General features: G+C 38.1%; 1 protein-coding gene across 1 annotated transcript in view; it reads left to right on the top strand.

Annotated features, from left to right (window-relative positions):
- Positions 1 to 25129, top strand: part of LOC145678589 (uncharacterized) — an 820101-nt gene that overhangs the window by 728415 nt on the left and 66557 nt on the right. The window contains exon 8 of the mRNA XM_081748923.1: positions 3740 to 3868. Within this exon, the coding sequence (XP_081605049.1) occupies positions 3740 to 3868 (129 nt within the window). The remainder of the gene's footprint in view (positions 1 to 3739; positions 3869 to 25129) is intronic.

The raw sequence follows: 25129 nt of genomic DNA, 5'->3' as shown, positions 1-25129 counted from the left end.
GTTTGTACCATTACACGCAAAACAACATACAGAGTATTGTTACATCTATCTGGCTGCCTTTCCTCGATTTCTCGTTTGTTTATAGAAGAAACTTTGTTTAAAAATCTCATAGCATTATTTTTCGGTTAATTACTTTTATTTTAACAATAGCAATCTCAACTTAAAACAGAGATTTATTTAAATTTTATTTTACTTTCTTTGAGCACCAAGGCTGTACGAGGTAGAGCCTACAGCTTAAAGTTGGGATCCAAGCTTGTCATGGATTCGAACACGGGATCATGGCGCGAAAAGTATTGGCGTTAGCTGGTTGGATTCGACTTTAGGATCCCTTTCAGTACTAAGGCTCCTAGACCTCAGAAATGGACCTACAGCTTAATGTGGGATCCGAACTACATGAGCTTTTACTAGGAGTTGAAGCCGGATCTCCCGCGTCGATGATGTATACGCTAACCAGGTAGCCACCGTGGAGCTTACATTAAAACCTGATATTAACGCGACCTTCATTAAAGGGAAGTATGAGGCATTCAGAGGAACGATATATTTAAAGACATGAAAAAGTTGACTTTTTTTTACATTATGCGTGTTATTTATGATATGTGAAAATGAATCTTCAAATAAAGACCTTACAAATGAAATTTGTTTGATACGACAAAAAAGATAAAAAGAGAAAAGAAAAGTAAGAAAGAAAAACACTTGTGATTCCCTTGTGCACTGAACGAGCAAAAAGTTTATTTTCCTTTGAAGTTTTAAATTGCCACCTATTACTTTTGTCTATATTAAACGGAAATATACATACAACGGTTATAAAAATTATATACGTTACGATTCCGTTCAAAAACAGATTTCGTTCTTGTAGAGACAAGTATGATACAATGACTCAACCATTACAATAATAAGCAAAATGTCATCTTTGGTTACAACCACTCTGCTGACAACTAAAAATAGACCAAGAAAGAGACTGTGGGCGGACTAAACCCAGTGAATGCGGTGGGTAGATAAGTATCCACTGATGCGAGAGATAGCTCCTGCTGCTTCTTTTCTCTTCTTCGTTTTTCCTATATGAAATGAAATCTGTGTAAAAGACGTTCATGTATTGACCGATGCTTAAAGCGACGTGGAATTCCCTGGGGAATACAAAAAAGTAGAACGAGGATCAGGAACAAAGAAAGATAACACACTTTTTTTTATGACAGAGTGAAAAGGAAAGAAAATCAGTGTTCCTTTCTACGTTTCTTATCTTCTGACTGGCGTTTCTAAAGGATAAAGAATAAAAAAAAACTCTTCGCTTTATCTTCTACTTTCTTGATTATGTTTAAAACGAACAAAACGCAACATTTTCATGTAGTATTTCTGTTTAGAAGAGGATGACAAATAACAGTGCTATTTTTATTTTGTTTAACTATAAAACGCTAGATTTGCCTTGGTCATAACAGAAGTGCTTTTTCAGGTATCAACCTTACACCCTTACAACAATATCAAACCTTACCTGGTTTCTTAATCTTATTCATCCACAATCTAAGCCCAGTGACGGAACTATCGCGTGGCCGGGGAAGGCTAGGCCTTCTAGTTGATGGGTAACAAAAGTAATTTAAACTATTATTTATATATTTTTGAAAGTTTAACTAAACTCATGATATATCTATTATAGTCTGGGTTCTGGCTGGCCCCCCAGTTTTTACTTTCTAGATCCGCCACTGTCCGGACCTAACAGTGCTTTTGTGTTTTCAGTCTCATTCAATCTGGATATTCTTTAACTCAATCCAATACAATCTGATAGCATTCTACACTTTTAATAGCCTTACTCAAACTTTCAAGGTCAAGTTTGTAGGTTTGCACAAGCATTTACATGGCAGCCTACCTAACCAAGGCAAACTTGCTAGCTCCTCGAGTGCAAGTTTGTTTCAGACTTGACAATAATACATAATATAAGGCCAGCCTTAAAATTTCTTTAAATTGACACACCTATCAAACATGATTTAAAATTTACATTTGGCAAAGCCGTACACAGAGAGAACCTCTAATTCTAAGTATAATACGCTAGCTTTCATTCTTACATGAGGTCTAAGCATGCACTGGTTTATACGTCAAACCTACCTGGACTACAAGTATGACTTGAAATTTACACTTGACAAAGCTATGCACAGAGAGGATTTCTAAGGTCAAGTCTATCAAGGGAAGTTAAGGGTATACTTAGACTTACTGTAGATGTGCTTGCTTACTGGGATACCAGCTAATGGTGACTCCTTAACTCTATATTCAACCATAGCCTCACATCAACTGGTGAAGCCATAAAACGATACTAAACTTTAGCCTCACATCAGCATAAAGCTTCACAACTTTATATTCAATCTGAGCTTAACACAATCAGTAAAAACTCTTACTTTGTATTCAATCTTAGACTATGGTTGTCAACAGTTCCAAGTTTTAAGAATAGGCCTATACAGATGCCATACGGAAGTTACTAGGTATAGCAAGGTTATAAAAAAGCATGTAATTTTCTCCAGTTATCTCGTTTCAAAATTTCTGACACTGCTTCTGTTTCAGCAGAAACACGTAGCTCAAAACACTCCCTGCATACAGTTAAACAGACTTTCTTCCAATTCTTTTCCGAGAGGGAGCAAAATCGGTTTGAGGGACGGCACTGGGACACTAGACGTACCCTGCATGAGAGTTACATGTAATCGAATTTTAACTTAACTTAGCTTTGATGGGCTAATTGGTCAACACCGGGAGATCTCTAGATTGTATGCCCGGAAGAAACACTACAGCTGAATAGCATTACGCTTGTCCTGTTCTTTAAAACAAATTTTAGAACAGAAGTTATGGAGGAATAAGAAATCAGATCCATGTACGAGTAAATGCACATATTCCCTTTCATTCTTCAAGTCGTATAAAAGTACAACTTATTTTCACTTCATTTCTCAATTTCAATTTTGAAACGTTGGAAAGTTATATGTGTACTTTGCTCAAAATATTTGTACCTTTGAGAGTCTAACGAAAATAGGTATGTCTCTTACTAAATGCTAAATAAAAGGAGGAAAAGGACGAAACAAATGTATTTATTATTATGCAGAAATGTCAGAGGTGATACCGGAACTTGAAGGTTGATATTCCAAGTTGAACTTGAGCAGCATAAATACATACACACACAAGCATATACATGTATATACATTCAACTGCTACAAGTATATATATACGAAAAGTATCTATTTCCAAATCAGCGCCACCCACTCAAGGAAGTTCTGGATCCATCACTTTCCAATGAATTGTCCCAATTTCAATATTCTGTCTTAAACTGTTTAGTCAGGGCATTGACCAGACACTCAGGAGAGAGATATTAACAGAGGTTAGAAGATAATGTTTCTACGTATAATTAAGATGTGTGTACTATACATTTTAACTTACTCTCTTCACAAAGGGTTTTATATTCCAATTATTTAAATAAATATTATTGAATATTAAAATCGCAATATCTATTAGGCTTAACTAATGAACTGATCAGCAAGTAAACATGAAACAGAGCACAGCCATGTTCATTTCTTTGCAGTACTCTTTCAACTTTCTTCCCTCAAACTCGGTAACTAACGTGTAAGCAGGGCCACAACTAGGAAGAAGCGAGCAGGATGTTTCCGTGTTTGCACCGGTTAAATCAAGTCCTAGTTGCGATCCTGCGTGTGTTTTAGAATTGAGGTATATAATATATCGAATGCTGTCTAAAAATTCTCTCGCTTGTTCACAGATGACTCGAGAAGAAGCTATTAACTACTTGCAAGAAATTAAATACAATTTGGAGCTCTTGCAGCAACATTATGCAGAACAAGGATTCCAACCAAAGGAACCACTTAATGCACAACATAAACAGTCACAGGTAAGTGTTTCAAATAATTAAAAATATTACCCAATTGATTTTCACACTGTCAATTTTTCTTTTCTACATAGTTAAAACTCAAGTGTCGGTGGGTGAACATGAGGATGATGCAGTTTGCGCTTGTAGCCAAAAGCTTTTTTTGTTAGCCATAGGGACTTTGAAAACATAAACTTGATGGATGAAATAAAGTCCTCAAAAGTAGTAATATTAGTCAATCACCATATTTCACACTATCCTGATAAATTTGAATTGCAGCTGATACCAATGCTGGTTTCGATTGCTAAATTCAAGTTTCCGAAAAGAATAACAATACCATAAAATATAAGTTGGCCGCTATTTTCTCTATGTTGTCTGACATTAAAATAAAAAACTTAAAATTGGGCTTCTAAATTTACCCACTTCGTTTTAAATTACTTCCTAAAAGTACACACACACACACACACACACACACACACATACTAGAGGTCTGCACGGGCCGGAATTTTTGGCCTGAGCCAGTCCCGCCCCGAGAATTTACAATATGACACTCGACCCGAGTCCAAAATATGTTTTAGCATTTAGGCCCGAGCTCCCGTAATAATCAAATGAGCCCGAAATAAGCCCAAATTACAGAAATATAATAATTAACGCAAGATTGTATTTTTATAGATAGCAATTAGAGGTTTAATTTTGCAGTTGCGCTTTAAAAGTTCTCCAGAAAGAACGGTGCAATATACAGTATGGCGCTAAATTCGTTGTACAAAAGCAGAAGAATGATTCCTAAAATTAAAACAAACAAAACAGTCCCAATAAACATAGGGCGAAAACCGCGCCGTTTACGTGTTATAGGTTGCCGAAAGCGAGGGAAAACAAACTTTAGTTAAATATTGTACAAACTACTGACTGTAGACATGATGCGGCATAGTATCGTCAAATGATCCTGAAAAAAAGCTCTATGTGAAATCTCTTGTCTTCTTTGATTTCTTGTCTAACTTTATCCAACTATCCCTTTAAATAACTTTAGAATAACATAATGGAAGGCAGGAAACAACAGCATGCATAAAGCATTTCTGGTGAGTGAAGAGTTACCTTTTGTAGAGTAAAGCTATGTAAGACGATATTAGTAATGCTATATTCAGTAATGATATTTAAGTCAAAAATTCTCATAGGGGCTTTTCTACCAAAAGTACCGACATTTTCACTTAAGTTGTAGGGACTTTGGCTAAATATTGTTGGCGACACCACTGATGTAGGGTGGTTGAAGAACTGCACAATGCAGTTTATATTTATTTTTTATTTATGTTTATTACGCATACAACATCTATCATCTGTTATATGCTTTACCGTCCCTTAGCTCTATTTATTGTTTACATTAAATCATTCAGCTGAGCCATAATGTATTTGTCAAATCAAGGCTTCAGTCATTTTGCGAGAGAAACAGCGTAACCCTTTACTAGCCAGGATTAGATATTTAATTGGCAAATATCAAATTAAAGGAATATTCAAAAAGAACAGTCAATAAAATAATAAAAACAATAAAGCATTGATTAGTTAAATGTGTTCTCGATACTCCTGTGTTCATCTAATGATCTGTTAAAACTTTCATGTTCTCTGAATACGTATGGCTGTCTAAATGGAAGATTGTCCAGTTTTTTGAGGAGTAAAATCCTTTTTAGTAATAGACTGGTAGGCCTGTAATAATTTCTCGTCACACTAAATTTCTTTAAGACAAGGATGTGTCACTATCTTCCACCAATACGTTTATTTTATTTTTAAAGGGTTTGATTCATCAAAAATTTCTTTATCATATATCCATGTATCCGGAAGGCACAAAATCTCAAAATCTACGTGGTGGGACATCATAATTTTGGCCAGGGTACGGAGGGTCAAAAATTAGGAGACGAGTTCGTTAATAGAGGTGATACATCCAGTTGAGCCAAAGATATGGACAATGAATAATCGCTTCCTTTTGTATTCCAATGTCCTGGTGGGGACACTCGGCTTTTTTTTTTTCTGGAGAGCTATCCTGAGTGAAGTGTTCCTCATTCACACCAGGCAAATGCTGGGATGATACCTAAGATAATGGTCCCAGGCTGCTTTCTCCCTTCCCGATCCCTTTCTTCCTTCCCAATTCCTAAGGTAGTGTGATTCCAGAGGGACGTCATCCCTCAAACATGACGGGCTAACATCAGTGTTGCCAACAAGTTGATACAAAAAGTCGCCAAATAGGAGATGAAATGACTCCAATTTTGGGTGAAAAGTCGCTAAAATTTTCGTGGAGTTTTGCCTCTTTATATATATATATATATATATATATATATATATATATATATATATATATATATATATATATATATATATAACTTTATGATCAATTTTGCTTCAACGAAATCAAAAATAAGTTTAGAAAAACGAACAAAATTCAAGGTCTAGGAAAAATCTTACTTCACTTCTACTCACGCTTCTACAGATAATCTGTTTGCTATCGTTAATGAAATATTTGTGCTTCTAAATGGAAGCTCTGTAAACTAAACGACATTAAAAGCTGGAGTTGGTCCCCGTTAGAAGGTAAGAGATAACAGCAATCAAAGCGAGAATATAGAGATAAATGTTATGTACTTTCCCATCTCGTCAACATCTGCACTGATTCAAATATGCAAAAGGAAAAGAAACATACACCCTCCATTCCAAAAGAAACCGAACTTTTGAAAACAAATAGTACCACTAGTGCCATCTCTTGTAATATTTTACCGGTAGATGGCGTAGTCCCTCATTGACAACTGGTATAAATGTCATGACATTTGGATGCACGGCAACAAAGTTATTGCGTTTCAACTGTCAGTGTGTTGTGTACATCGGTCGGAAAATGAGTTTCAAACAACGAGCTGCAATTGAGTTTTGTGTTAAACTGGGTAAAACTTTTAGTGAAACGCACCAAATGCTACAAAATGCATATGGTGATGAGTGTCTATCCCGTACGCAAGTTTACGAGTGGTTCAGGCGATTCAAATCGAGTAGAGAGACGCTGGATGATGACGAAAGATCAGGCCTCCCAGAAACGGATTATCGAAAGAAAACATCGAAAAAGTGCGTGAATTCATCAAACATAACAAAAAATCGTCGGTGAAAGTTATTGAAATGGAATTAGGCATTCCTCAAACAACCGCATACCGCATTTTGACCGAAGTTTTGGGCCTTAAGAAGGTTAATTCGCGGTTTGTACCACACAAACTCACCGAAGACCAAAAAGTTGATCGAATTGCGCATTGCAAAGACATCGTTAAAAGTGCACGGCAGGATCGAAACTTCTTGAAATCGATTGTAACTGGTGACGAGACGTGGTGTTTTGAATATGAGCCCGAAACAAAGCGGCAAAGTGCTGAATGGAGAGCGCCGGATGAAGGAACACCCCCCAAAAAAAGTCGCTTGGTGAAGTCAAAAGTTAAGGTGATGCTGATTTGTTTTTACGATTCAAAAGGAATTATCCACAAAGAATTTGTTCAGCCCGGCCAGACAGTCACTGGAGAGTTTTACTTGGGCGTCATGAAGCGTTTGCTGGCAAGAATTCGTCGTATTCGGCCCGAATATCGCGAAATCGGCAGTTGGACTCTTTTGGACGATAATGCACCATCACATCGTTCGCGACTTGTAACTGAATTTTTGGTCAAAAATCACATTATTCGGTTGTATCATCCGCCCTATTCACCAGATCTCGCTCCGTGCGATTTCTATCTGTTCCCGAAACTGCATTTGGCGATGAAAGGAAAGTGACACGCATCGATTGATGCCATTGAGAAGGCGACGACCGCCGTCCTAAAGACCATTCCAATAAAGGACATGGAGAAGTCTTTTGACAACTTGTTGGAGCGTGCAAATATGTGTATCGATGCAGAAGGGGAATACATTGATTAATAAAAATGATTTGTTCCAAAATGTACATTGCTTTTTTTTTTAAACGTTCGGTTTCTTTTGGAATGGAGGGTGTATATCTGAACTGATTCGAGCTAATAGTACTTATTTTATGATCATTTGTTCGCAGTACAAAAGTCACTAGATTTGTAAATAAGTCGCCAAATCGTCATTCCAAAATCACCAAAAAAGTGGCTAATCGGAAAAATTATTTTTTGTCGCTATCCTGGAATGTGAATCCCCTAGATTTAGCGACTTTTTCCCCAAATTGGCAACACTAGCCAACATGATCATAGATATCGAAAGCCCAGAAATCTAATTTCTAATCCTAATGTATTTCTAGGGAAGTAATTATGAATATCATTCTTGCTTGATTGACTACCTGCAGTGTTGTTGAGATTGGTGGGTTAGAATAATGTTCAGGATATAAAATACTTATCTGTCTGTGGAATATAAATGCAACTAAATTACTTTCAACTCGACAAATGTAAAGACTTAAATGTTTTATACTTTCAGATATTCATTTGTCTTAAGATATACTTCATTTAAATTGAGGTAAAATACTATATTAAAGCCTAGGCCTAGTAAAATTTTAGTTTGTTAAAGAGTTTAATTTACCAAATAGCTAAACCAAACTTCTTCACGTAGTGAACACTTTGATATTGCTACTTAGTTAACAGTTATGCCATCTCTTTGTTGAATGGAATTCCTTAGTCGTCCATAATAAATAAACTGACCAAGAATTTTTTTTTCAAATTCCGCCGAATGATACAATAAAAGTTTCAGATTCTTATAAATCCGTACTTAAGAAAGGAGGCCTGTTTTCAGAAGAAAAGTTCAGTTGATTTTGAGTTTAACGTCCCGTTCAGCAGCGAGGCTATATGAGACGTGGACCTACTGATTAGCGTGGAATCCGAACCACATGAGCTCCCGCCGGGAATCGAACCCGGGCCTCCCACGCCAAAGGCGCGTACGCTAACCGCTTAGCCACAAAGGAACTCTTTCAGAAGAAAAATATAAAAGATCAATTGTTAGGAGACGATAATATTTCTTTGCACAATATTAACAGTGTTGAATGCGCCATCTTTATTCTTAGACCATTACTCCATATGATTTTTTTTTTTTTTTTTGTATCTCCTCTAAAAGACGTGAAATTATAATGATATGATTTTATGATTTCTTCTTCAAGATATCATTAGGATTAGGAATTAGATTTCTGGGCTGTCGGCATCTAAGGCCATTTAACCACTCACGTATATGAGGGATGACGTCCCTCGGCGAGCAGACTATCCGGGGAAAGGGAAGGAGGAAAGGATTGGGGAAGGAAGGATGCGACCTCGGACTTATAAGTTAGGTACCACCCCGGCATTTGCTTGGTATGAATGAGGAAAATCCAGGAAATCCTCATTTAGGATGGCTAGGCTGAAAAAAACTTTTACACTTTTTCGACCGAGTGTCCCACTGGGAATCGAACCTGGGATCGCTCGCACCAAAGATGAAAGCGTTAACGATTACGCTATGCGTTGCTTCTTTCAAGGTATGAAACTTACAATATTCGAATAAGAGAAAGCGATTCAAATAAAGTATATTAACTGAAATCGATGTTCCAGATATCAATCAATAAAAATATCCTCAGTGTTTTAAAAGTAATAAAACTGAATTGCATATGATACTGATACTTTAAATCTACGTATCATACTGATATATAAAACTCAAAAGAGTAATATATATATTTAGCCATATACAACACTGGCTGACAACTGCTCTAGAACAAGCACATTCTGCGTCTTAATTTTTTGGAACACAGTCGTGGTATAGAAAGTGACCAATGAATGAGTACCACCAATTTTAAGCCATATTTATTGACCAAATATGGCAGGAATTGGCCAAATATGGTGTAAAATTAAAACTTGCATGTTCATGTAAGATTAAGGTTCACTGTAAAGTTAAAGTTTACGAGGCGGTGCAAGGCCAAGGTTGAGTGTAATGTTAAAACTTTGCTGGTGATGTCAGACTAAGATTAAATGTGAAGCTAAGGAATTGGATGCTAGAGTGAAGCTCAAGTTCAGTGTAAAGTTGATAAATTACCAGTTGGAATGAATCTAAGGTAGGGTTGCCATCTTTTGGAAGCCTAAAGCAGGACACACTTATTAACATGTGGTGATCCAGTTCCTCAAACCCAAATTTGAGAGTGAAATAATGTATTAAGAATAATTGAAAGAAATATGATATTCGTGAATAACAAAATGTAAATAAAATTTAAATAAAAAACACACAAGAGAGACAACTCGTGGCATCAATTTGTTGATGGTTAGTTGAACACAAGTTATGAACCATTGGACCAGTTCAAAGAAAGAATAACATCATTGTCCAGAGCCCTCTGTATTCATGATCAACATAATGCTCTTCATATGTTTGTGTGGTTTTCACGTCCTGTTTCTCTCCATAATGGCGAATTCCTGCCACATGTGGTCAATAAAGTTGGTATAATATTGATGGCACTAATATATTGGTCACTTACTTCACCCACAATTTTTTTTAATATATGGCTGAAAATGTGTTTGTTCCCTAGCAATTCTCAACTATTGTAATTCAAGAATCAATGGAATATTCAGATTATTCTCAGAAACAAAAATGGGCCAAGGAATTTCCCAAGAACCGAAACATTTTTTTTATTGAATGGAAAATATGGCATTGGATGGAAAATATGTATTATTATTTTACCAGTATCTTCCAGCAAAATTATTTTCCTTGACTCAATTTTAAAGTCTCTCTTTGAGCATCTAAATAGAGTTGTTGAATTCGCACCTTCTGCTATAAATGAACAAAGGCTTGGCAAACAAGATCAAAAGATTAACGTGCAATATTCCTGCCATAATGGCATTTTGAGAACACGCTTTCTAAAGCCAGTGTCTTCGAGAATAAAAGAAAACTTTATTAGCCTCTAGATTGCTGTGGCCTTGAACTTCTGTTTGACTGTGCTGAAGATTTTCACGATTCATTTCTTGAGATATATTGTTGTTTTAACACAAGGTTTCTTCAACCTTTTCATATCAAGATCTTCGGTTTATCACATCCTTTTGCCAGTGACTCTTGTAAGTAACTTGCGGTTTGTAACAAGTTTTTCGATTATTGCTCATAGTTGTATATAGGCTATATGCGTGTGTAAGCTTTATGTAGGAAGAGAAATAACAGTTTGACAAACTGTATGTGTATGAAAATAAGAAATTCAGAATAGTATTTTAAAAGAATACTTTTCCACTATTAGATCCTAATTACATTTATCTTTTTCATCTCCCTTCGAGACCCCAATATATTCCTCTCGCGTTGAGAAACTTCTTTTTAACGTATAGAAATACAGGTTTATTACAAATGATTGACCCGATTTCACAAATTCACTGTATCTTTATTATTGAATATATTGTCACAAAACTTTGGAGACATATTGAAAAACTCAAAAAGTTGTTAGTGATTTATTACAGGTGTCCCCTGTATGTATCCTCTATATGTATCCCCTAGCAATTGCCCCCCTGCAAATATCAAGTTGATAATCATGTTCTTCCCGCACATGATGTAGCATGTACCTATCAATCCGTTGCAAAGCACTCTCTCTCGCGCCGTTAGGCGCGAGCTCTCAGTTCTGTTAAGTTTGTTGGTGGAGGAGGCGTGAACACTATTTCTTTCACATAACCTCACACAAAAAAAATTGCATAGACCCCTAAGGTTAGGTCCGGGGAACGTCGAAGCCATGACAGCAATAACTGATCATCATCCCTGTTTTTTCAGTCACTGTAGGCAGACCACTTGATTTCCCCTTACAGACACATCCTGAAGCTGTAAAATATGCATACCACCGCCGGATGAACTTGTCACTTGGTGAATCTTTGTTTAACTACGTTCAGAAGTGTCATTGCAGTGTTAGGACAAACTGATGTGAATGAAACTTGAGCACAATATAAGCTTTCTCTGCGAGCCTAACTTAAGTAAATGCTCACTGCTGCACTCTCGTAGCAGAAATCAGAGCGAACCTGCAACACAGAAAAACTTTTTGAGTTTTTCAATAGGTCTGCGAACTTTTGTGATAGTATGCCCAATAATAAACCTACAGCGCATTTATGAAATCGGTTCAATCGTTTGTAATAACCCTTTACATAACCTTGCTGACTATCAGCACCATTTTTATTGTTTCTACGCCATATATTTATTTGGAAATTAGTTCCCTGTTTAACTTGAAATTAATTAGAAGGTTACCTGATTCTACTGATTTCTATTTCAAGTGTAGAAAAATGTGCATTCCTCTTCCAAACTCAGTTTACGTTAAATATAAATTTAATGTTACTTAAATTAAAATTCATATTTAAATGAAATGAAATGAAATCTTTAAGTTTTACGTCCCACAATTATGCCGGTTAGGCTAAAGGAGATGGTGAAGATTAGAAATAACTGAAATGGTGGAATGAAGAAAGTGGAAGGGAACAGGAGAACCCCGAGAAAAGCCACGAGCACGGTCTTTGTCCACCACAAAGTCCATACGGCGCGAGCTGCGATCGAACCAAGGACTCCAAGCACCGGAGGGAACGCTCTACCACTGAGCCACCGCGCCCCCTAAATTGATATTTAAGAGCATTATGTTAAAATCATATATAATAATACTTACTTTTTACTATAATTCGTTCTTATGAATCAAACGCCTCTTTTACCAGATAGGCTAAACGGTGGGATCTTAAACTTGAAAAAAGTCAATAAATTCAAACTATTAAAATTGTGATATTTCAAGGAAAAGAGAAATATAACTCCTCACATAAATACAGGATGCGAGTTATCGGAGGGGGTGACGGGGAATTTCTCTTTCAATGACATGTTGATCCCCAGCAAACAAATTAACGGAACCATCCCTTCCTGCATACTTGCTTATCCACCAAATCATGTTTAGTTGTAAGTTTGAGTATATTGTCAAATTCCATTGGTCCTCTGTGATCTATTGGGCGTAATTTTATCGCATATTATATCAATAGCCTAATTCGCACACTGCATAGGCTCTAAACCTAGGGCTATAAATCAAAGCTGGCAGTATCTTTTTATATATAATTCTTAGATATTTTTAGCTTTGATTACACTTGTTTATAAATGATTTTGTTGTGTTACTTATACGCAAAAAAAAAAAAAAGCAAAAGTTGCTCTTCGTTATCTTTGAAAGTATCATGTTGGCTACGTGATCTGTATGAAACATAAAAGAAAGAAATTCTTAAAGATTTTCCAAATGTGTACAGCCACCAGCAAAAGTATCTCTTCCCTAAGTGCACTAATTACATTACTTGGGGTCCAGCTCATTTGCAGTTCTGAGAACGCCTGGACAGATGCAACCCAACTTACACGAAATTTTTCTCGATACTGGCAGCAGTTGGTAGCCCTTACCAGGGTGTTTATGTAGCTAAAGATGTTAAGTAAGTGACTAACGAAACAGTTCTTCCTTATGAGATGAACTTCTATGGTTCAGAACGTGTTATTATTCTCAATATTCATAATATATTATTCTCAATATTTTTGTGTGTATAATGTATTATTTCGTTACATATGTTCGCAGAAATAAAAATACTGACCACGTATGAATCAGAAAATGCTTGAAAGGAGACGAAAAAATCAAATCTAGAACAACTGCTAAAAATAAGTTTGTAAATCAGTGTTTCTATTGACAGAACTTCTTCAATTCTCTTTATTTTATTTTTTTTCTTTCCGGAGAGATCTTGCTTGTCCCACTGAGTATGCATTTAAATTGAAATTGAAACATTTGAAAAAGTTTCAACTTGACCCGGAATTGAATCCGGATCCGCCGAATAGAAGTTCAATGCACTAACCACTTAACTAATGAGTCACTTCAGCTTCCACTCAAACTTTTAGCAAGTCAAAATCGTTGCATGTAAAACCATACACAAGATACTAATCATCGTTCGAGACGTGCCTTATGTATCACACTGACTTACTCGAGATTTCCTTCCTTAACTCAAAAACAACTTATATAGACCTTCGTCCATGAGGAAAATATCACAACAGGTTCTTCTAGTTGGGGCAACCTCATCGTTACTTGGGGTCCAGATAATTTGCAGTTTGTAAAATTCTTGGGCAAATGCAACCCAACTTACACGCAACTTTTCTTCGCACTGACAGCAGTTGGTAGCACTTAGTTAGGTCTTTATTAAATCAAAATTGTAAGTAGATGACACAAGAAACATTTCTCCATTGTGAGATGAATCTCTATAGTTCAGAGCGTGTTTTGCAATGAGTACCATATATTAATCTCAATATTGCTGTGAACGTAAGGCATTATATCATTACATACTGCATGTTTAAAGAAATACAAACACTGACCACGCATGAATCAGAAAATGCTTGAAAGTAGATGAAAATATCAAATGTAGAGCAACTGATGGCGATAAATTTGTAAACCATTATTTCCATTGACAGAACTTCTCAGATTCTCCTCAATCCAACATCTTTTCCTTTCTGGAGAGAAGATCTTGCTTGTCACACTGAGTATGCATTTAAATTGAAATTGAAACTATAGAAGAAGTTTCAGCTTGGCCAGGATTTGAACCCGGTTCCGCCGAATTGAAGTAATGGAATGGAAATAGAGCACGTAGGGGGGCGATACTTTTGTGGTTCAGTGTACAGATTATGGTGTACTAATCTTTAGTTTCCGAATTATTAGTTATCGGAGTTGGATTTGTATTCAAATCAATCAAGACATTTCCTAAAACCGATTGATGAAACTCATCTGATTTTGATCAAATTTCGCATGGTGACAGACTTACTATTTATGCTTTCATGAGCTTATTACTTATATGAAACATTATGTTGTGCAGATCTTAGGTTCTCGAAATGTCCATCGACTTTGCAGTTTGGACTTACTTGATAGCCAGTAACTCAAGAACCAAATGCCTGCCCACCATGAAATTTTATGCGCATGTTAAATTTGCTAGGATGTACCAAGATTTAAAATTTTGTCAAGTAGAGATTCTTTGTTCCCGAACTATTGGCCACCACTTTTAGAATTTGACTTAACAAACCTGTTAAGTGAAGTAAGTGCAATGTGTATTTATAACCAAGATGTTCTAACAATTCACGAAGGGCAATTTTTCTATTATAGAAAAATTTAGTACAGTGTTATCGTCTCCAAAAGTATTTTAGTGACTATACCATTTCGATATAAAATACTAATTTTCAAACAGTAAAAGGAGAAATCAATTAACTTACAAAATTATCAAGAACCAATTTCTTTTAACAAAGACTCAGAGGTAAAAATATATTTACAAACACTCTTAATGTTATTTGAACTGAAAGAAATAAAGATAAAACGCCAAAACATTATACACTTTTCAATTTCCGTAGTTTATTGACATAGTAAAATTTACATTATTTGAAGTACTGCATGCTTGGTAAGGACGAATGTATTGCCCTAGATAATATTGGCAAACTAAATGATACTTGCGACAAACACAAACGCTGTTCTAATTAGTTCAGTAATTCTTGAGTTGAAATTAATCATTTACATACAAACTATCAGAAATTATCATCGGAATTACACCATTTTGACTTCCATTCTACTATTTTATCGTACCTGAATGGATAGAAGAACCTGATTAAATAACATATATTCTGCTGACATACCAACACATCTACTTTCTTGTTTGGCTCTTATGGTCTATTCACCTTTCTTCAACAATTAGCAAAAAGAAATTTTGAACTCGATATGACGAATCTTGCCATAAATTTATTACTAATTTAATTCTGTTCCAATCCGGTGTCATTTAATTTCTCTTCGCAATTAGTATTTTTGATCATTATTTCCATTAAATTATACATTTTTGTCCTCTCACTGACACTGAAAGTTCCTAAAGATGTTACACACTAAAATATGGGCTTCATTTAACAGAGTATTGACAGAAAATGTTTTGCTCGGTGGATGATGATTACGGGCTCTTCTTGGCATTTTAGCTTTCCTTCCCTTATCAACGAAAATGATTAGAAGATTTTCAGCTGAATTGGCTTAAGATATTATAAAATGAAAATGCCTTGTTCTGAAAGTATTGCTTTTGGAATGGTCTCCACTGCCATTTAAACATCCTATATCCTCTCCAAGAAGAAGAAAGATTAGATTTAGAAGGACTGGCCCAATAATGTTATAGATGAAAGAGATTTTGATTTAAACGCTGCACGCAGGCAAACTCCAACATGTTTCTTGAATTGTGCGTTGGGGATGGCCTCCGCCTCCCCTTAGCCATCCCCTCTCCTCTCCAAGAAGAAGAAACAGTAGATTTAGAAGTAACTGACCCAATGATGTTATAGATGAAAGAGATTTTGATTTAAACACTGTATGCAGGCGAACTCCAACATGTTTCTTGAATTGTGCGTTGGGGATGGCCTCCGCCTCCCCTTAGCCATCCCCTCTCCTCTCCAAGAAGAAGAAACAGTAGATTTAGAAGTGACTGGCCCAATGATGTTATAGATGAAAGAGATTTTGATTTAAACGCTGTACGCAGGCAAACTCCAACATGTTTCTTGAATTGTGCGTTGAGGATGGCCTCCGCCTCCCCTTAGCCATCCCCTCTCCTCTCCAAGAAGAAGAAACAGTAGATTTAGAAGTGACTGGCCCAATGATGTTATAGATGAAAGAGATTTTGATTTAAACGCTGTATGCAGGCGAACTACAACATGTTTCTTGAATTGTGCGTTGGGGATGGCCTCCGCCTCCCCTTAGCCATCCCCTCTCCTCTCCAAGAAGAAGAAACAGTAGATTTAGAAGTGACTGGCCCAATGATGTTATAGATGAAAGAGATTTTGATTTAAACGCTGTATGCAGGCGAACTACAACATGTTTCTTGAATTGTGCGTTGGGGATGGCCTCCGCCTCCCCTTAGCCATCTCCTCTCCTCTCCAAGAAGAAGAAACAATAGATTTAGAAGTGACTGGCCCAATGATGTTATAGATGAAAGAGATTTTGATTTAAACGCTGTATGCAGGCGAACTCCAACATGTTTCTTGAATTGTGCGTTGGGGATGGCCTCCGCCTCCCCTTAGCCATCCCCTCTCCTCTCCAAGAAGAAGAAACAGTAGATTTAGAAGTGACTGGCCCAATGATGTTATAGATGAAAGAGATTTTGATTTAAACGCTGTATGCAGGCGAACTCCAACATGTTTCTTGAATTGTGCGTTGGGGATGGCCTCCGCCTCCCCTTAGCCATCCCCTCTCCTCTCCAAGAAGAAGAAACAGTAGATTTAGAAGTGACTGGCCCAATGATGTTATAGATGAAAGAGATTTTGATTTAAACGCTGTATGCAGGCGAACTCCAACATGTTTCTTGAATTGTGCGTTGGGGATGGCCTCCGCCTCCCCTTAGCCATCCCCTCTCCTCTCCAAGAAGAAGAAACAGTAGATTTAGAAGTAACTGGCCCAATGATGTTATAGATGAAAGAGATTTTGATTTAAACGCTGTATGCAGGCGAACTCCAACATGTTTCTTGAATTGTGCGTTGAGGATGGCCTCCGCCTCCCCTTAGCCATCCCCTCTCCTCTCCAAGAAGAAGAAACAGTAGATTTAGAAGTGACTGGCCCAATGATGTTATAGATGAAAGAGATTTTGATTTAAACGCTGTATGCAGGCGAACTCCAACATGTTTCTTGAATTGTGCGTTGGGGATGGCCTCCGCCTCCCCTTAGCCATCCCCTCTCCTCTCCAAGAAGAAGAAACAGTAGATTTAGAAGTAACTGACCCAATGATGTTATAGATGAAAGAGATTTTGATTTAAACGCTGTATGCAGGCGAACTCCAACATGTTTCTTGAATTGTGCGTTGGGGATGGCCTCCGCCTCCCCTTAGCCACCCCCTCTCCTCTCCAAGAAGAAGAAACAGTAGATTTAGAAGTGACTGACCCAATGATGTTATAGATGAAAGAGATTTTGATTTAAACGCTGTATGCAGGCGAACTCCAACATGTTTCTTGAATTGTGCGTTGGGGATGGCCTCCGCCTCCCCTTAGCCATCCCCTCTCCTCTCCAAGAAGAAGAAACAGTAGATTTAGAAGTGACTGGCCCAATGATGTTATAGATGAAAGAGATTTTGATTTAAACGCTGTACGCAGGCAAACTCCAACATGTTTCTTGAATTGTGCGTTGGGGATGGCCTCCGCCTCCCCTTAGCCATCCCCTCTCCTCTCCAAGAAGAAGAAACAGTAGATTTAGAAGTAACTGACCCAATGATGTTATAGATGAAAGAGATTTTGATTTAAACGCTGTATGCAGGCGAATTCCAACATGTTTCTTGAATTGTGCGTTGGGGATGGCCTCCGCCTCGCCTTAGCCATCCCCTCTCCTCTCCAAGAAGAAGAAACAGTAGATTTAGAAGTGACTGGCCCAATGATGTTATAGATGAAAGAGATTTTGATTTAAACGCTGTATGCAGGCGAACTCCAACATGTTTCTTGAATTGTGCGTTGGGGATGGCCTCCGCCTCCCCTTAGCCATCCCCTCTCCTCTCCAAGAAGAAGAAACAGTAGATTTAGAAGTGACTGGCCCAATGATGTTATAGATGAAAGAGATTTTGATTTAAACGCTGTATGCAGGCGAACTCCAACATGTTTCTTGAATTGTGCGTTGGGGATGGCCTCCGCCTCCCCTTAGCCATCCCCTCTCCTCTCCAAGAAGAAGAAACAGTAGATTTAGAAGTGACTGGCCCAATGATGTTATAGATGAAAGAGATTTTGATTTAAACGCTGTATGCAGGCGAACTACAACATGTTTCTTGAATTGTGCGTTGGGGATGGCCTCCGCCTCCCCTTAGCCATCTCCTCTCCTCTCCAAGAAGAAGAAACAATAGATTTAGAAGTGACTGGCCCAATGATGTTATAGATGAAAGAGATTTTGATTTAAACGCTGTATGCAGGCGAACTCCAACATGTTTCTTGAATTGTGCGTTGGGGATGGCCTCCGCCTCCCCTTAGCCATCCCCTCTCCTCTCCAAGAAGAAGAAACAGTAGATTTAGAAGTGACTGGCCCAATGATGTTATAGATGAAAGAGATTTTGATTTAAACGCTGTATGCAGGCGAACTCCAACATGTTTCTTGAATTGTGCGTTGGGGATGGCCTCCGCCTCCCCTTAGCCATCCCCTCTCCTCTCCAAGAAGAAGAAACAGTAGATTTAGAAGTGACTGGCCCAATGATGTTATAGATGAAAGAGATTTTGATTTAAACGCTGTATGCAGGCGAACTCCAACATGTTTCTTGAATTGTGCGTTGGGGATGGCCTCCGCCTCCCCTTAGCCATCCCCTCTCCTCTCCAAGAAGAAGAAACAGTAGATTTAGAAGTAACTGGCCCAATGATGTTATAGATGAAAGAGATTTTGATTTAAACGCTGTATGCAGGCGAACTCCAACATGTTTCTTGAATTGTGCGTTGAGGATGGCCTCCGCCTCCCCTTAGCCATCCCCTCTCCTCTCCAAGAAGAAGAAACAGTAGATTTAGAAGTGACTGGCCCAATGATGTTATAGATGAAAGAGATTTTGATTTAAACGCTGTATGCAGGCGAACTCCAACATGTTTCTTGAATTGTGCGTTGGGGATGGCCTCCGCCTCCCCTTAGCCATCCCCTCTCCTCTCCAAGAAGAAGAAACAGTAGATTTAGAAGTAACTGACCCAATGATGTTATAGATGAAAGAGATTTTGATTTAAACGCTGTATGCAGGCGAACTCCAACATGTTTCTTGAATTGTGCGTTGGGGATGGCCTCCGCCTCCCCTTAGCCACCCCCTCTCCTCTCCAAGAAGAAGAAACAGTAGATTTAGAAGTGACTGACCCAATGATGTTATAGATGAAAGAGATTTTGATTTAAACGCTGTATGCAGGCGAACTCCAACATGTTTCTTGAATTGTGCGTTGGGGATGGCCTCCGCCTCCCCTTAGCCATCCCCTCTCCTCTCCAAGAAGAAGAAACAGTAGATTTAGAAGTGACTGGCCCAATGATGTTATAGATGAAAGAGATTTTGATTTAAACGCTGTACGCAGGCAAACTCCAACATGTTTCTTGAATTGTGCGTTGAGGATGGCCTCCGCCTCCCCTTAGCCATCCCCTCTCCTCTCCAAGAAGAAGAAACAGTAGATTTAGAAGTGACTGGCCCAATGATGTTATAGATGAAAGAGATTTTGATTTAAACGCTGTATGCAGGCGAACTACAACATGTTTCTTGAATTGTGCGTTGGGGATGGCCTCCGCCTCCCCTTAGCCATCCCCTCTCCTCTCCAAGAAGAAGAAACAGTAGATTTAGAAGTGACTGGCCCAATGATGTTATAGATGAAAGAGATTTTGATTTAAACGCTGTATGCAGGCGAACTACAACATGTTTCTTGAATTGTGCGTTGGGGATGGCCTCCGCCTCCCCTTAGCCATCTCCTCTCCTCTCCAAGAAGAAGAAACAATAGATTTAGAAGTGACTGGCCCAATGATGTTATAGATGAAAGAGATTTTGATTTAAACGCTGTATGCAGGCGAACTCCAACATGTTTCTTGAATTGTGCGTTGGGGATGGCCTCCGCCTCCCCTTAGCCATCCCCTCTCCTCTCCAAGAAGAAGAAACAGTAGATTTAGAAGTGACTGGCCCAATGATGTTATAGATGAAAGAGATTTTGATTTAAACGCTGTATGCAGGCGAACTCCAACATGTTTCTTGAATTGTGCGTTGGGGATGGCCTCCGCCTCCCCTTAGCCATCCCCTCTCCTCTCCAAGAAGAAGAAACAGTAGATTTAGAAGTGACTGGCCCAATGATGTTATAGATGAAAGAGATTTTGATTTAAACGCTGTATGCAGGCGAACTCCAACATGTTTCTTGAATTGTGCGTTGGGGATGGCCTCCGCCTCCCCTTAGCCATCCCCTCTCCTCTCCAAGAAGAAGAAACAGTAGATTTAGAAGTAACTGGCCCAATGATGTTATAGATGAAAGAGATTTTGATTTAAACGCTGTATGCAGGCGAACTCCAACATGTTTCTTGAATTGTGCGTTGAGGATGGCCTCCGCCTCCCCTTAGCCATCCCCTCTCCTCTCCAAGAAGAAGAAACAGTAGATTTAGAAGTGACTGGCCCAATGATGTTATAGATGAAAGAGATTTTGATTTAAACGCTGTATGCAGGCGAACTCCAACATGTTTCTTGAATTGTGCGTTGGGGATGGCCTCCGCCTCCCCTTAGCCATCCCCTCTCCTCTCCAAGAAGAAGAAACAGTAGATTTAGAAGTAACTGACCCAATGATGTTATAGATGAAAGAGATTTTGATTTAAACGCTGTATGCAGGCGAACTCCAACATGTTTCTTGAATTGTGCGTTGGGGATGGCCTCCGCCTCCCCTTAGCCACCCCCTCTCCTCTCCAAGAAGAAGAAACAGTAGATTTAGAAGTGACTGACCCAATGATGTTATAGATGAAAGAGATTTTGATTTAAACGCTGTATGCAGGCGAACTCCAACATGTTTCTTGAATTGTGCGTTGGGGATGGCCTCCGCCTCCCCTTAGCCATCCCCTCTCCTCTCCAAGAAGAAGAAACAGTAGATTTAGAAGTGACTGGCCCAATGATGTTATAGATGAAAGAGATTTTGATTTAAACGCTGTACGCAGGCAAACTCCAACATGTTTCTTGAATTGTGCGTTGGGGATGGCCTCCGCCTCCCCTTAGCCATCCCCTCTCCTCTCCAAGAAGAAGAAACAGTAGATTTAGAAGTAACTGACCCAATGATGTTATAGATGAAAGAGATTTTGATTTAAACGCTGTATGCAGGCGAATTCCAACATGTTTCTTGAATTGTGCGTTGGGGATGGCCTCCGCCTCGCCTTAGCCATCCCCTCTCCTCTCCAAGAAGAAGAAACAGTAGATTTAGAAGTGACTGGCCCAATGATGTTATAGATGAAAGAGATTTTGATTTAAACGCTGTATGCAGGCGAACTCCAACATGTTTCTTGAATTGTGCGTTGGGGATGGCCTCCGCCTCCCCTTAGCCATCCCCTCTCCTCTCCAAGAAGAAGAAACAGTAGATTTAGAAGTGACTGGCCCAATGATGTTATAGATGAAAGAGATTTTGATTTAAACGCTGTATGCAGGCGAACTCCAACATGTTTCTTGAATTGTGCGTTGGGGATGGCCTCCGCCTCCCCTTAGCCAACCCCTCTCCTCTTCAAGAAGAAGAAACAGTAGATTTAGAAGTGACTGGCCCAATGATGTTATAGATGAAAGAGATTTTGATTTAAACGCTGTATGCAGGCGAACTCCAACATGTTTCTTGAATTGTGCGTTGGGGATGGCCTCCGCCTCCCCTTAGCCATCCCCTCTCCTCTCCAAGAAGAAGAAACAGTAGATTTAGAAGTAACTGACCCAATGATGTTATAGATGAAAGAGATTTTGATTTAAACGCTGTATGCAGGCGAACTCCAACATGTTTCTTGAATTGTGCGTTGGGGATGGCCTCCGCCTCCCCTTAGCCATCCCCTCTCCTCTCCAAGAAGAAGAAACAGTAGATTTAGAAGTGACTGGCCCAATGATGTTATAGATGAAAGAGATTTTGATTTAAACGTTGTATGCAGGCGAACTCCAACATGTTTCTTGAATTGTGCGTTGGGGATGGCCTCCGCCTCCCCTTAGCCATCCCCTCTCCTCTCCAAGAAGAAGAAACAGAAGATTTAGAAGTGATTGGCCCAATGATGTTATGAGGAGGAATGCAGACTTGTGTGTGCTGTTCGTGTGCTGTAAAAAATAAAATGTAGGTGTTAATTTTATTAGAAAATACTAAGTGAAGATCATAAGCTTAAAATTTACTAATACGAGTGTTAGCTGTTAAGTTCGCGGCTTAAGATACTTAGCAATGATAGGACTTACTTCGGCACTCTTTGATAGAGAAATAATACCTCATTTCAGTAAAAACCTCGTTACGCTATACACTGTGAAAGGACAAACATCATGTCAGCCGAATTCGCAAATTTTCGTAATTTTGAACACCGAGTCGTGATATTCCTGGCGAAGTACGAAAATTCGCCTAGAGAAATTTTTGTAGATATGTCGTAAATTCTAAAGATTCTGGGCGTTTGTACATCTTGATCAAGCAATTGACCAGCCTATTTGAAGAAAGGCCAGAGAGCTGTAGAGATGACTGCTGCCCAGGCTGTCGTGTGGGTGAGGTTACAAAAAGGTAAAATAAACTAAAAATATCACAAAATTGGTTTCTGAGACCGAGGAATAAAATTGTGGCAAGAGCAGAAGAGTTGCAGATTAATAAAGAATAGGTCGGAAAAAAATTTTCATGAACATTTGAAAAGTGAAAAAGAATTAGCGCGTGCTGCTCGACAAGCACGCCACTCGACAAGTAATGACAACTATAGATGTGTAAAAAAAATTTGGAGCTGCCTGGAGACCATCCCGACGAAATTGCTCCTGAATCCTAATTTTAGATGATCCAAGATTTTTCAATATTATCCAGAGTCGGAACAGGAGCCTATAGAGAAGATTGAAACAGAAGAAAAGCAGCCAAGGAAATTCAAGGTGGAAAAGTCGGCTTCAAATCTTATAACGAGTGTTGTTTGGGACAGCGAAGACTTTTTGCTGGCTGGTTATCTGCTAAAGGGAACTAGGATGGATGGGTAATTTTATGCAAATTTAAGCGTTAGCTTCATAAGGAAATCTTATAGAAGCGACGCGAGAAACTCAGCCCCGGAATGCTGTTTTGACAGGACATCCCGGCTCACACAGTGCGATATTTGAGGCAGACCTTAAATATTACAGGTTTTACAAAGATAAACTTCCCATACTACAGCCGAGATCTGACCCCAAGCGACAATTTTCTTTTATTTCGAATTGGAAAAAGAAATTACGAGGCCGGAGATTTGAAGGTCAGAACGAATTCAAGGCGGCCGTATAAAGCCATTTTGAAAGTTAAGAAAAAGTACATTATTAAAATACTGAATGTTCGATGTCAGAAATGCATGTCATTGGGAAGAGATCGTATTGAAAATTGTTTATTATAAATTTTGTTTTATTTGATGAGGCAGACCTTACTGCAAACTTATCAGCCAACCCTCGTGCATTAACCGAATTTATGTTTGAGTATACAATAGATAAATATACAGAATACTAACTCTGAAACGTTTTAAATTTTAATCTGTTGTGTCTGTATCTAGAGAACAGAGCAACCACATACAGTGATAGATAGTTTGTCAAATTCTAAAAGGCAATCTTTCGTGTGCTGTCTCTCAAGAAAGTGCAGGTACCATTATTATTATTATTATTATTATTATTATTATTATTATTATTATTATTATTATTATTATTATTATTATTATTATTATTAATATTATTATTATTATTATTATTATTATTATTATTATTATTATTATTATTATTATTATTATTATTATTATTTTCCCTGAAGTAACTTGACGGGAAGTTCGTTTCTGGACATGTTAGAAAATCAGTTGTCTCTAGAACTGAATATCTACGTATTATAATGATTGCGTTTTGCACTGAACGAAGTTCATCTTCTTGCTACCTCATTTAACAGTTAGTGATACGAATTCCTATAGCATTTGTAATGGTTTCACAGTAGTAACTATACACATATATACATAAAAGCAGCTTCCATACACTGTATAGAACTTTCTCCGTTTTTTACTCATTCATTTTAACCATATAATTACCATTTCTGTGACAGTCTATTATACATCTGAGCCAGAAAATCAACCGAAACACACACAAACACACATATACACAAAAGAAAAAACATAAGATTATTAATAGTTAATTATGTGGTGACGATCAAGAGCGCCAATCCTGGGGGCCCGGGTTCCCCAATGCTCATGTGGACCCCATGTGTTTTTTATGAATATGTATTTTTATGTGTATTTTTATAGTTACATGTATTTTTTATAAATGTACAACATTTGGCATGATTTGAATTCAATTTGTCTTAAAATCCTCATATATGCCTTCTTAGACCCTTGCCTGCAACCAAACACACATCTGAATGCTCCCTCCCCCGAAGTTACGGAGAAATCGGCGGTTTTGGTGACAATGTATTTTATTCCTGTTTTAGACAGTCCGTTTAGCAATGCCATCTAACACGGATTACGTGAAAGATAATCCAATATTGCGTTGATTCTGTATAATACCTTTCAGTTTTCAATGCTATTCAAGAATCATGTACGAAGATATTCGACTTCATCTAGTTTGAATACTTTTCACCTACTTTGAAGTTATTGTTCAAGTATTTTTGGATCGTGTCCGACTCACGTTCTATAGTAGTTTTATTGGTTTTGTTCTTGGGAAGCCATCACTTGCAAAGTATATTAAG

The sequence above is a fragment of the Thermobia domestica genome, chromosome 2 (genome assembly GCF_964235325.1).
Source record: "Thermobia domestica chromosome 2, izTheDome1.hap1.1, whole genome shotgun sequence".
Taxonomy (NCBI): domain Eukaryota; kingdom Metazoa; phylum Arthropoda; class Insecta; order Zygentoma; family Lepismatidae; genus Thermobia; species Thermobia domestica.
Note: the sequence above shows the minus strand (reverse complement) of the source record. Positions and strands in the feature narration are given on the sequence as shown.